This window comes from Phoenix dactylifera, chromosome 13, assembly GCF_051530095.1.
Source record: "Phoenix dactylifera cultivar Ajwa chromosome 13, Ajwa_hap1_PhDact_Kaust_v1.1, whole genome shotgun sequence".
Classification (NCBI taxonomy): domain Eukaryota; kingdom Viridiplantae; phylum Streptophyta; class Magnoliopsida; order Arecales; family Arecaceae; genus Phoenix; species Phoenix dactylifera.
The window spans coordinates 24244969-24258380 of record NC_143202.1 but is presented as its reverse complement, the minus strand read 5'-3'; the positions used below and the strand labels follow the sequence as shown (position 1 = coordinate 24258380).

The following is a 13412-nucleotide window of genomic DNA, read 5'->3' as shown; positions in this document are numbered from 1 at the left end:
GCTGCTCTTAGCTCTGCTTCAGAAACTGAGGTATCGAAAATCCAACAGCTTGCAACAATCACCACTCTAGAGTCTCTCTGAGAAGCCAACATCTCTTCTCCTGCCATCATTAAGTACGCATTCATGAAAGTTAACACTCGAAAATCGGAACTCTTAAGTAAAAAACAGAAGGCGATAGGTGATAATAATTGCTCTCTTTGAAAAAACAAAAAAGCTTTGATAAAAGAACTTTTGTTGGATCGCTTGTTGTTGGATTCCTCCCGCGACAATGGAACGAGAAAAAAAAAAAACCCTGAGAATATGCCATTTCATTATAAATATAAAATTCCAAAAATACCCTCTAACATCACGCACTCGGAGTCACTCGCCACCGCAAGCGCTCTTCTTTTTCTCTTTTATTTTTCGTCTTTCCAGAGAATCCAAGATTGCGTGTCCTCTCGGAGGATTGAGAGGGCCGGGATTGAAGAGATCGTTCGATTCGTTTCTCAGGGAAGTCTTTGAGATCTCTGAGCTCGTAGACGACTTCTGAAGCGATTAAGGCATGCGTTTTCCCCCCTTTTTTCCCAGATCTATTAGAGTTTTTTTCACAGAATTTTTATTTACATTGTCTCACAATTGATCTACCATCGTAAAGATACTAAAAATATATGATTAGATTGAAGAACGGGAGAAGAATTTCTGGCTAATAGTCTCTCTGGATTCCTTCATTGAGAAAAAATCCGCCCATCTTTCAGGAAAAGTCAGATTTTTTTTAGAAAAATTGTTTTTCTCTCGCTAACTGTTGTTTGCAATTGATATTCCAGATCAAATACTTAAATTTCTGATATGTATATTACTTCATTGCTTAATTATCGACTGAAATTTATGATTTTACCGATTTTTTTAAATATGTCATATTTCTCTACGCTTTTCCCATCTTATTATACTGCTGGTCAGAGTTATCGTTTTCTAGAAAATGGTAAATGAACCATTAATTTATAAAGGAATAACTTTTTCTTTCTCAATATGCTAAATTCTCACCTTTCTTTAATTTCCTTTTCGTTCATCGGTATGTTTGTGTAAGTTACAGGTCTCTCCTATCACATCAAGACATGGAGTCTTCTGTCGCACTCTACAACCAACTCAAGGTTCTTTTCTCTCACAGCATGCATCTTTTTCAGGATTGTGCTTTTAAGCTTCACCCACACACAGATTATAATTCGGCAAGCCTTGCATTGGAGAGTAACTGCTTTTAGTTATTCTTTGTTCAAGGGGAGGGAAGATTCTCTATTCTGATTAGAATTATCTTGTGGAATACGACTATGTATGGGTTCGGGTAAATATGAACCGCCACCCTGAATTTTCCATTTGTCCGCAGTTATTGAATTGTAGCCATTTGTTCATTTGTCCAAGAGGCCAACTTTGTGTAACTCTACTTCATGACACAGTTGTCCTAATGATTTTCAGTTTCTTTGTCTTTAAATGTATGAAGTGAGCACTCTAATCATGGGAGTAGAGATAAAAAAGCCAAGGAAAACAGGACATACTATGCCATTCGAATTCTGGTTATATCATTAACGCTGCCATGTTGTCTTAGCACGTAGCACTGCAGCAGCTAAAGTATCATTTAGTTGTGAATCATTATTCACATATTAAGGCACCGGCATTTGTGCACATTCATTATTGAGGTGACAAGTCAAGGAGTTCAAAGGATTTGGAGGCCAGTGGATCAGGGTCAATTGCCAGAAAAAGCACTATTACTGTATAAAAATTGGATAAAATTAAAAGCAACTAACCATTTGAAGAACATTATCTACCTTTCAAATGAAAAAGGCCCTGATCTTTAGAAAAAGATGCATTTGATTCCCTTTCATACAAGTACAAGAGGGGGGGAAGCTGTGCCAGAATGTTTTTGCTCTTGTTCACAACATGACAAGGTCGATAAAAGATCTAATAATTGTTTCCTCTATTTTTTGAGCAGTTAATTTAAATGATTCATATATAATTTGATGCTATGTTTAATATCCATTTATGTCCCCATCTGAGATGTAACATGTACTGCATTATAAGTGAGATATCTTACTTTTTGAGATATGAAAAAGATCTCCATAATTGTCATTAATTTTGTCTATGTTGTCTGTAAGCTACATCATGTCAATGCTATGCGTTCTGATTTTGTAGTCTCTGAACAGGCTGCAGAGCCGTTTTTCTTATTAGCAGGCCCTAACGTAATTGAATCTGAGGAGCATATTCTCAAGATGGCCAAACATATAAAAAATGTCACATCTAAGTAAGTAGATGATGATTTAAGTAACACTTGATCAACGCAAATGAAATATGAGTCCTGTACTATAATTAATTTCTGATTAACATTTTGAGTGACTGATAGGCTTGGCTTGCCGCTGGTTTTCAAGTCCAGCTTTGACAAAGCTAATCGCACCTCCTTGAAATCATTTCGTGGTCCAGGGTTGGAAGAAGGCTTGAAGGTAGCAACTGCTTTTATCTGGTTAACCTAAATTAAAAACCTTGCCTCTTACATATCAATATACTTGATGACCAGGAAGGATGTTGTTGTCAAGGAAAAATATTTCTACTGAAATTGGCATCTTTTTTCATGTAGTTTCAATCATGCTATTTCTTTTTTATTTTTTAAGAAGTAAATAACTCATATTATCTGGATTAATGTGGAACTAAGATCATTTTCATCTTTTCCAATTAGAATTTCCAATTCTGTTTGCAATGCATGCCAAAACACTCCTTCTCATTATAAACTGTGATAGCTTTCCAATAGTAATCGAAATAGTTAATTCAACAGAAAACACTGAGGTCTCTCCACACATTGTTCCAAGAATGAGTTCAAGTAATGCAAAATCAGTCATAGGAGAGTGTAAGAGTGAGGATACAAGCTTCCACATCTCAATCATGTGAAGGCATCTCTTTCCAAAAGAATTCCATTAGCACTATGCTACTCAAACTTTTGTGGTATTTCTATCAGATGATGTAAAAGCTCCATTGCATGTTTTATTTTAAATTGATGTGCTTGAAGAAGACAGGAAAGTCAAAATATTACCTATGAGGTACAGGATATTCATGTATCAATTCAGTTATATTAAAATGTTTCAAGAGTAAAATATTTGTTTCAATATAGTATTTCTAACAATCTAAGAGGTGTTTATAACTGAATTTGGTTCCGTAGGATAGACTACTGATAAATGGATTTAATGTTTAATTTTTTCTTTTCTTAAAAAAACTCAAGCTTCATGTATCTCTCAAAGACATATAGTTAGTTTTCAATATATTTCCTTCTTATTTAGTTATTTTTGTTCAGATAAAAAATAAAATTCTGACTAATGTATTTTATAAATTTATTTCTTTTCTGCAAGCTTTTGAACGCCACCAATCTCTCACAGATCTATTTTCTACATTTGATATGATTCCCTCTCCTTCAAGAACATTTTTTTTAAGTTTACTGTCCTCTGCCTGTCCCACTCCATGAATATTGACAATGCATGCTCAAGTTTTATTCAGAATTCACCTTGGTTGACATGCTTTGATTTAAATTCCAGATCCTTGAGAAGGTGAAACTAACATATGATCTTCCAATTGTAACTGATGTGCATGAGAGTAACCAGGTTAGTTATTGCTTCAATGCTTCTTTTATTTATTGTTTTAATGGGGATGAGACTGTGTGTTTAACATGGAGATTGATTTTAAATGAAGTATCATGCCCTCTGTAGCTGCATTCTCGTTGTCCTGACTTGTTCCTGATATTCTTTTCTAAATATCTATTTGCAGCATAATGGATTTGAGAACATACTTCTATTTTTGGACAAGGATATATAATAAGATGCTGAGGCTTAATCTCCAATTTTTAATCTAGGCTGAACATTTGCATAGAGGTGTACGAAACAGCCGATCCAAGATTTGGCCAATAGCTTCACATTAAGCACACAAGCATGCATTGACTATGATCCTGACTCATGTGTACCACATAACACTCCTTGCTTCACATCAACCAAAAAAAAAAAACAATCAACAACCTTTCTTCATTTAATGCCATAGGAGGAAAATAGGTTTGACATAATAAAGCTTTTTGCCTAAATCTTGATAATGTTTTCCATAACAAGGCCTTTTAATTGATCCTTTGTTACCAGTAAGAAGGTCCAATGTACCCTTCCTTTTGTAGTTTACTCTGATTTGTTAATCTTCTCTGGCTAAAGGTCCTATAGAATCTGTAACTTAATTGATAGCTTATTACATAAAAATGCAAACCATAAAAACTAGATCAATTGTCTCTAGCATTATCAAAGATCTCAACCAGGTGCAAATATCACTAGTTCAGCTCACATGGAGTTGAAATCAAGAGGTATCTGCAATACTAAATGTTTGATCTCAAAGAATTGCAAGTATGTTACCTCTAATTGTAATAAAACTTTAATATGGTCTCCCTTATGTCCTCAATCTACCTCCTTTCCACTCCTTGGTCCTCCCCAGAAAGTTGATACTTCTACTATGTGTTAAACTATTGTAGTAGGTCACTCTTAACTTTTGGCACTGATGGATCTTTTGACATCTCAAAACCCCTTCTTTGTTCTTCTTTTAGTTTGGTGCACTTTGTTGTATTCGCTGTCCATTATCTTAACATTGCTCAACTAATCGATTTCTTCTATTTCACAAAATGCCTTTTCTTATTCTTATTCTGTCTCTTAATTGTTTCTTTTAGATTCTTTAGATTAAGCATAAAATCACTACCCCACCTCCCTTTCCTTCCTGATCCATCCATCAATTGACTATATTTTTGAAATTCAGTTTCTCAACTTACATATTATCAGATTGGAATATATACCAAAGAAATGCTTTCTTGAGTCTAAGACACTGGAAGTTTGCCTGGAAGTGGTCCTGAAAAGATACCAGGGATAGTTTCTAGGAGGATCCTTGTTCATTTGGAAACTGCAAGAAACCTATTGAATCTACAGCAAGGATGCTCTTGGAAATCAGATCAAATTTAAGGTCCCTTCCTGAGAGATAAAATGGCAAATCGTAATACTCATCAAAATGTGAAGCCTTTTTTACACAAATTGATATTGTTATTCCTCTTCTTTTTCAAATGTAAACAATTGGACATTGAAATAATGTTGAATTTTATCTATATTCATTCCAAAAGTTTAGTCTTTCATGATGATTATTAGGTCCATTAACATTTGTAACTTGTGAGCGTGTCCTAAACCAGAGAGGATCTTTTCAATTTATCAGTTAAGTTTTTTACATTGCAATAGTTGTTTATTTCATTGAACTTTTGTTTTGCTGCATCTCCTATGTTTGTCTGTTGAGAATTCTGCATGCTAGTCTTTCGTAAAATAGCTTATAGGTACACTTCTGATTTTACCCATGATCTTTATTGACTTTGTTACTTTTGTCCACGAATCCAACCAAGAATTGATTTCGGTTCTTTCCAAACTCCCTTCTTGTTTACCTGTTGTGTTAATTGAAAGGTTTGATTCTTATGTTTCATGTATTGGTGGTTGTAGCCTTTTGTAGAATAGAAAAGTTTAATCACATTATGAAACACAAGCAGTGCTAAAAGCTTTTAACCTGATTCCTTGAATCCAGTGTGAAGCTGTTGGAAGAGTTGCTGATATTATCCAAATACCTGCTTTTCTTTGCCGCCAGGTATTGTTCCCAGGCAGAATTCTTACCTGTCCATTTACTAATTACTTGATGAATTTTAAATTGGTCATTTTGGTAATCTAAGTGTTTCCTCCCCTTGTTTAATTTAAGGTATTCTGTTGTAACAGACAGACCTTCTAATTGCAGCTGCCAAGACTGGGAAAATAATCAACATTAAGAAAGGCCAATTTTGTGCTCCCTCTGTAAGTGATTGGTGATATTTTGATCTGTTGTTTTCTGAACTCTGTTGACACTTCTTAGGTGCTTGAAAATGTATAGTCAGAATCCAGCATTTGATGCATCCGTAACACATTGATCTGTCAGGAAAACTTCTCCAACTTCCACAAGCAGGTGGAAATGTGGAGTGGCATTTTGCTCATGTTTTCTGTCATATAATTGATTAAGTTGTGATAACAGCTTCTTTTTCATAAAAATAAAACTGTAGACTGAAATTTTCATGGACTGTATTCTGGCTTTAATGAATTGCATGCGGTGTTCTATCTGATATGATATAATTAGAGCTTTTATGGTTCCTCAAAGTTTTTCAAGAAGGACACAAGACTGGTTCCACAAGCCTATTCTTCAATTTTTTGACCAGATGGTTATAGTTAGGCTATTTTCTTGAACTTGACAAGTTTCATGAAATTGATGTATTCTAGAAATAGCAAGTTTTAAAGAGCAGCATAGCTGCTTCTTTTTAGAATCTGCTTGAGAAAAATTGCAGTCTGAATGCTTAAAAACAACTCTCATGGAATACACAGCTCCTTCTTTTAACCTGAAACTGGATGTTATTATCATGTAATTTCATAAAGGTGATGGGCGATTAAACTTGCTGAAGGTGTTTTTACAGTGAAACCGTTATATTGTAGTCATTTTATCTGACGATTACACGTATTGCTTTCTAATCTTACCATATTGTAGTCATTTTATCTGACAATTACAAACCGTTATATCAAAATTTCTTTTTAGAATCTAAACAGTAGAAGTTAAGAATCTCATTTTCATAATTAAGAAAGAAAGTAAATGATCTGCCCCTTAGGCAAACCAATTATTTTTTTTATATTATGATACATATTTATTATAAGCAACTCTTGTAAAACTCAGTTTTGGTGTGCTAGAGCCCCATTATGAATCATGCAGAACAAGTTATGAATTTTCCTGAGAAGAAGTTCACCACTCATATATAGAAGTATTAACTCCATGTGTTTGCAATTTCATGCATGCATTTACATTGTTTTATTCATTCATGCATGTACATTGTTTCATTCATACATGTGTATACATTTTGAGTGACTTTGGAGTTTGGCAGGTTATGTTAAATTCTGCAGAGAAGGTTAGACTAGCTGGAAACCAAAATGTTATGGTTTGTGAACGAGGCACCATGTTTGGCTACAGTAAGTTTCCTTTATTTTTTTTATTCTAACTTCCTAATTTATCGTAGTAATTGTATCACTATGCCCATCATCAATTTAATATCATATATGTGTTTCTTTGTTGCAATCTGGGGTTCACCTCTTGTTATATGTGGGTGGTAACTCCAATGGATCCCAACAGCACTCAGCTATTGTGGCTTGACCTGTGGTTGTTCTAAACAAGGTCAATTTGCAGCATTTGGGCTGTTTGTGAAGCCAGGTTGCATGTGGATCTGCTGTTGCAACAAAGCAAAGAATGAAAGGCAAATGTTGCAGTAATTAGACTTGTGGGAAGTCCAGTAGCAGGCAACCAAACACACGATATATGCAGGATTTCTGCAGCTAACCATTTTTCAATACTAATCTTGTACTGAATGACACTCATTGAACTTTGTCAGTTGGACTATAAGATGAAATGCACCTTGGAGATTGTGGTTCGTTATCGTTGAACTCGGGGATACTGTAACAGAAGTTAGGGTCCATCAGTTGCTGAAAAGGGAAACTTTTCCAACTTAAATTAGATGACTTTGTGCAGCAAATTCTGTTCTTGAAAGCGAGAATGCTGTTTGAGTGAAGTTTGTCTCAACCTTTTAAAGATGGCCGGAACTTGAAATTGCAAACTGAACTTTATCATTTAATGGTCCAAAATCTATAAGGCTGGATGGTGATCTCAATGTTGCCTTGGATTTTTGTCCATTAGAGATAATATTCTACAGACACTCATTGACCTACACCAACAAGTTATCATTCCTTTAATTACATGCATATCGATGGAATTGACTATGTCCTCTTTAATTTTATCAACAACTGGTCAACCATGTAGAATTTAGTATGTCTTCCTGTAAGCTTTAATTTTGTCACTTTTTTAAATCTGCAGATGATTTAATTGTTGATCCACGCAATCTGGAGTGGATGAGGGAAACAAATTGCCCTGTTGTAAGTATCCCATTCCTGTTAATATCTGCATAGCCTCCTTTAGTGTAATTGTTGTTCTGTTGGGGATCTTCACCCACCATGACTTTAGTGAGCTGCTTTCACCCACCATGCGTCACCTCACCAACTTCACCTAACAATCATATTAAAATTAACTGCAACCAACCACTCCCATGCCCTCACATAATGGATACATTATAAGGCATATTGCATTTGAATTTTTTGCACTTCAGTATTGTCCTGTTTCATAATTTTAAATTGTAAAACTCAAAATTCTAATTTCGAAGGCTACCTCAATTTTGTTATGAAATTCTAGGAAAGTCGAAGGATTATTTATTGAGTTTATAATTTTTTTAGGGAATGTGCTTCTTTTTCACATCATAGCATTTTTTCTAACATGATTCTTAACTATCTATTTGTTGTGCTAAAATGTTTTCCAATTCTTATTTGGCACGGAACTTCAATTAAACAAAAGTTCCTGCATATATGCTTTAAAAAATCCTACTATGTTTTATGTTACAGTGCTATAATGCATCAATATCACAATGCGGCAACTCCAGCTAACTGTAAATACTTATATGACTTGTAGCTTATAAAAAGTTCACTACAGTGATGGTCTTGTACTATTATTATTATTATTATTATTATTCGAATATAATATATGAAAACCGTAGCCGTGTAGCTGCATATCATTTATAGTAAGTGGTTGCTATGTCTTTGAAGAAGCTAACTGGCGGTCATTGTTTTATTACAGGTTGCAGATATTACACATTCACTACAACAACCTGCTGGGAAAAAGGTGCACAATTGTATTAACTTTTAAGTGATTGGTCTCCTAAATTGATTAGCAATGAGTTGCTAAATATAACATGTTGACGTATGTATCTGCTGTTATATTTGACACTGGCCCCTAATTTACATCTTGAGGTGTGGAAAATTTCCTTCCCATGATGGAGACTACCTTGTCATCTTATTTTAGAATTCCTAGAGTTAATACCAAAGGTGAGAAAGGACTGTTTGACATGTGAACTTAAAGTCATATATTAAACAACAGTTAACGCTTGATAATATTCCTCTTTCCTGACATATTAAATGGAAAAATACAATTGTTAAGGGAAAATATGTAAAAACATGGACAATAACATATAGGAATGGAGTTTTAAAATTCTTGGGAATGTAATTATCTTTGCTTGGTAGACAATCTAGAATTTCCATGCAAAGATCAAAATGGTGGAGGCATAAGGTGTGATATCAGATTCTTAGGGCATGTTTATGTTGTTTTCTCACAAAAGGAGAAGCCAGTATCTCTTTAGCTTCTCTTAAAAGCAATTATTTAAATTTTTCTTCTCATAGAAGCACTTTGCAAATATGGTTACCAAACACTTATTTTTTCTGGGAAGAACTTCAAAAATTACAGAAGTACTTTCTTAGGCAACACCAAAGATATCCTTAACAAGGAGAGGCAAGTCTTTGTGGCATAAGCCATAGGTTTCATTCATGGGTTTTGTGTACATGGAAAATTATTAAGAAAAGGCAACATAATTTTGTTTTTGGATTTGGTTACCTGATTTTGGTATGACTCATGCAATACACCTCAAAGGCAGGTTTATAAAGAAAAGGGGGCCTATTTGGTGAACATCTCCATGTTTCAATGTTTAAAATAAAGATTCAAGTGCATTTGGGATTCCTTTAGTTGCTGTACTTCTTTGTTTTATTTCCTTCAACTTCAGATGACGTGGAAATTTTGTTCTCTACTGTCCTGTTGCACTGGCTTATTTCCTGGTCTGACCAAACTGTAATTCCCAAGGCTTGTATAATATTTTTAATGTGATTGAAATTCTTAAAGATTATTTCCTTCAAAGCTGAAATCCATAGAAGTTACAGAATTTACTGACTTGAAAGGAAATTTGCTTTTTTCCCATTTAGCTGGAAGGTGGAGGTGTTGCAAGCGGGGGTCTGCGTGAACTAATACCATGTATTGCAAGGACAGCAGTTGCAATTGGAGTGGATGGAATATTCATGGAGGTAATATTTGATAACATTCATTTCTTGCTGCGACTAATTCTTTTTATAATTACTGTTGCTTAGCTTCTTGGTTGACGGGACTTGATGCCTGAGATTTTAAGAACATCAAGAGATCATTCCTCTTTTTTTTTTCAAATAACTCTATTCCTAATTATCTTTTAAAAAACCTCCAACATGCTCTAACTCTAAATGGCTTAAAACTAATCAATAACATCACATGCTTGTTGTAGCCTTCATGAAGCATATGGAAGTTGCAGTCTACGATCTATGAATTTTATTAATCAGAAGAGAGATTATATGATTAATAATAGTGTCAATTCATTTGATTTGAATTTTAAAAGATAAATTCCCTACTTAAGCTTGAGCAATTAGACCTTGATTTCAATTCATGTTCAAGCTAGAAGAGATTATATAATGTTAGAGAGAGAAAGAGAGAGAATTTCAATTCATTTGATTTGAATTTTAAAATAAATTCCCTGCTCAAGTTTGACAGTTCAAACATCAATCTCCACTTACAATAGCTTCTTTATTCCTGTTTGAGTAAATGAACCTTGATCTTCATTTACGTTCCTGCTAGAAGAGATCTTATAAGATGTTAACATCAGCCTTTCTGGGCTATTTTTACATTAGTAAAGTAATTAATGCTATAACTATGTTGAGTTATGCATAAACCTTGATCATCTCTTTCAATCTTCTCCCTTAGAACATCATGATGATAGTTTTTACTGGGTTTATTTCACTTGCTGAAAGAGGGAACGCATCAATAATCTTTATTTGCATACTGAAAGTTGTATAAGCTTGTGAATAAGATTCAAATAAAGAAGTCATAGTTGAATTGTTCTTACATAAAGAGCACTACGATGGATCTGCATTTGTTCCACAACTTTTCAAGGAGATGTCTATTCCTCAAGTTCCTGCTGACCCTTTTTCTCACATGGTAGGTGCATGACAATCCCCTAAAAGCACCTGTTGATGGCCCAACACAATGGGTGAGTCTTGTTTTAATGACATTTCGCAGAGTTAGTTTTCACCAAACAACTTTACTGATTTGAGGTTCTGAATTTTGTAGCCTTTGCGCCACTTGGAAGAGCTACTAGAAGAGCTCATAGCAATAGCGGTAAGTATTTTCATCCTTCCATAACACTGATTTGGAAAGTTGTCAAAATCATATTTTTGTCAATTGGTTGATATCAGATCTTTCTGCTTCATGTATGTAGAGGGTCAGCAAGGGGAAAAAGCCATTCAAGATTGATCTCACACCCTATCAAGATTAATCTGAAGCTACCAGGATGAAAGCGCCTCAATTGTATTGCAGTTTATCCACTACTCATGCGTTAGTGGTCTATCACTAGAATCCGAATATTTTTCTTCATCCCTTTTTTTCCCTTTGTGGTCAGGCCATATGAACTTCTTGTCAAATTTATGTTGTTGGTACGTAAGCTGCTACTTGTGGCTCGCTTTGGCAGCATATTTGTTTTTTCTGATTGTCTTATCTTGTTATTCTTTCTTTTCCAGAGTAGATGGGAAACCTCATTCTGAAAAGCTTTCTATTCCATGCTTGCATTCTAGGCATCTAATTGCAGAATGCTGGCCTTTCAAAAAGCAATTCTGCAATGAGACTTCTTTGGCTGCATTTTGATATCGACAGTATAAGAGGTTGATGGATTTCACCATCTGGGAATAGACCATCTTTTTTCTTGTTACTTTCAGAAAGTTGTACACATACATAGTTGAAAATTAAAAAGCAAAAAATGCACAGTTGTAATTGGCATCAATAGATAATCACAGTTAAGAAAGTGCAAAGGTGGTATTATAATTCTGATTCAAATATGGCGTCATGCAGTTGCAGAGGACATAATGACACAAATAAATGTAATGAAGGAAAATAATCAAGATTTTTAATTGCATGACTGATAAAATAAGGGACAACAATCGGAGGATAGATTGCAATTTGAGCATTTGAACCATATTTAGCAATAAATATAGCTGGTCAAACACTACTTAATCAAACAGATTTTAACTGGTTCACGCTATATTCAGTTAGATGATTACTCACATGAAATTGATCTTTTGGTTTTCTTCCTTGGGGCCATGTCAACTCACATGAAATCATTAGCTTTGATCGAAGAATGTGAAACCAATGAGAAAAGAGGTATTGGTGAAAAATGTCTGCAAGTTCATCAACTGAGGAGATGAAGCAGTCTCAATGTTGATTGCAGATAAAAATAGTTTGCAAGGGGCTTTGGTCTCAACAGGATTGCCGTTCCTTAAAACTTTTCAGTGCTCTTAATCATCAAGTCATCTTATACATCAAATTTTATTTTGGAAATTTTGCTGCAGTCAAGTGTTGTCTCATATTTAGATGGAGAAGTGAGATGTGGTAGATGTTAATATCACAAAGAGTAATTTTTCTTATGCATCCTCTCATGAAGTTCTCACACATGGTGATATGTCATCATTCAAATTTAGATCTTTTAGTTGGAATGAGTTTAACTGCAGATTTCTTGAAATTGAAGTATGATTGTGCCATATTTCTCTAAGTTGTCATAAGCATTCATAATTTATGAATAGAAATCGATTCTTTGCTCTTTCAGGAAATAAACTAACATTTAGCATTATATACTTGCAAAACAATGTATAACATTGGTCTGTGCTTGTTGAATGACATGTCCCCTAATTCCAGAAGGTTTAAATTTGCAAAGAAATTGAATTGGTTTAGCACCAGGTCATGTCTTTGTTTTCATATGAGCTGGTTCTCAAGAAAATTTTAGGCACCTTTATGATGAAGGTGGTGCAATGAGCACAGTTTCTGTGGTGCAACTGGGAGCAGATTTAGTGCAATTGGGTACAGGGGACTAGATATAGATTATAAGGAGGAGTTACCAAACTGGAGGACAAGATGATCATAGGATTAATTAACAAAAATTAAATTAAAGGGGGTTTGAACTCAGAGTTTCAAGCAAACCTAGCTCCCATGGTATGTTAACTTTTGAAACCCAAAAGATGCTATTTTCAATTGCGTCAATAACATGCAACAAACTTAACATGAGGTATGTTAAAGAAAAAGATGGTTGGAGATATAAATCAACTGAAAGTTAAGGATCTTTCTTAGATGCAATAAATCAAAAATCTCAACATATAACTCATCAATCACAAGTTCTTCACTATTCCTTATATGTTTGATTTTGTTTTGATCAAGCACATGGTTTGCATCTTTTTCCTGCACTGGGTCCTGCAGCAGCATACCAACCTGTTAAACAGAAAGGGATTTGAATCATTCACAACTAAAAGAAGAAAAAGGCTTTTTTTCTATTCTTTAAGTTGTGTTTGGGGCTTTGCACTTCAATCTTGGGGGCCTCTGCCCTGTTCACCCCTTCTGCAACCTCCTGTTCAAAC

The 13412-nt window shown here is 34.6% G+C and overlaps 1 protein-coding gene across 2 annotated transcripts; it reads left to right on the top strand.

Moving 5' to 3' along the window:
• Positions 1-251: 251 nt before the first annotated feature.
• On the top strand, positions 252-11618 carry LOC103701596 (2-dehydro-3-deoxyphosphooctonate aldolase). 2 transcript variants are annotated; one of them, XR_003384591.3, is made up of 15 exons: positions 252-539; positions 1070-1127; positions 2172-2269; positions 2369-2465; positions 3546-3611; positions 5590-5649; positions 5775-5849; positions 6956-7040; positions 7936-7994; positions 8746-8790; positions 9918-10016; positions 10958-11005; positions 11086-11133; positions 11234-11447; positions 11532-11618. XR_003384591.3 is itself a non-coding variant. In XM_008783720.4 (14 exons), exons 2-14 carry the CDS (start codon positions 1092-1094, stop codon positions 11288-11290), a joined length of 873 nt encoding a protein of 290 aa, XP_008781942.1. In that variant the 5' UTR covers positions 252-539; positions 1070-1091; the 3' UTR covers positions 11291-11618. The 2 variants fall into 2 exon arrangements, 1 of the variants encoding a protein (XP_008781942.1); XM_008783720.4 differs by having other exon boundaries at positions 11234-11618.
• The last annotated feature ends 1794 nt before the right edge of the window (positions 11619-13412 follow it).

Excerpts from the sequence above, each read along its gene's own strand:
- LOC103701596 (XM_008783720.4), top strand. The coding sequence starts at position 1,092 with ATGGAGTCTTCTGTCGCACTCTACAACCAACTCAAG. Across the intron at positions 7,041-7,935 it reads AGGCACCATGTTTGGCTACA|ATGATTTAATTGTTGATCCA; the intron begins GTAAGTTTCCTT and ends TTAAATCTGCAG. Across the intron at positions 10,017-10,957 it reads TGGATGGAATATTCATGGAG|GTGCATGACAATCCCCTAAA; the intron begins GTAATATTTGAT and ends CTCACATGGTAG.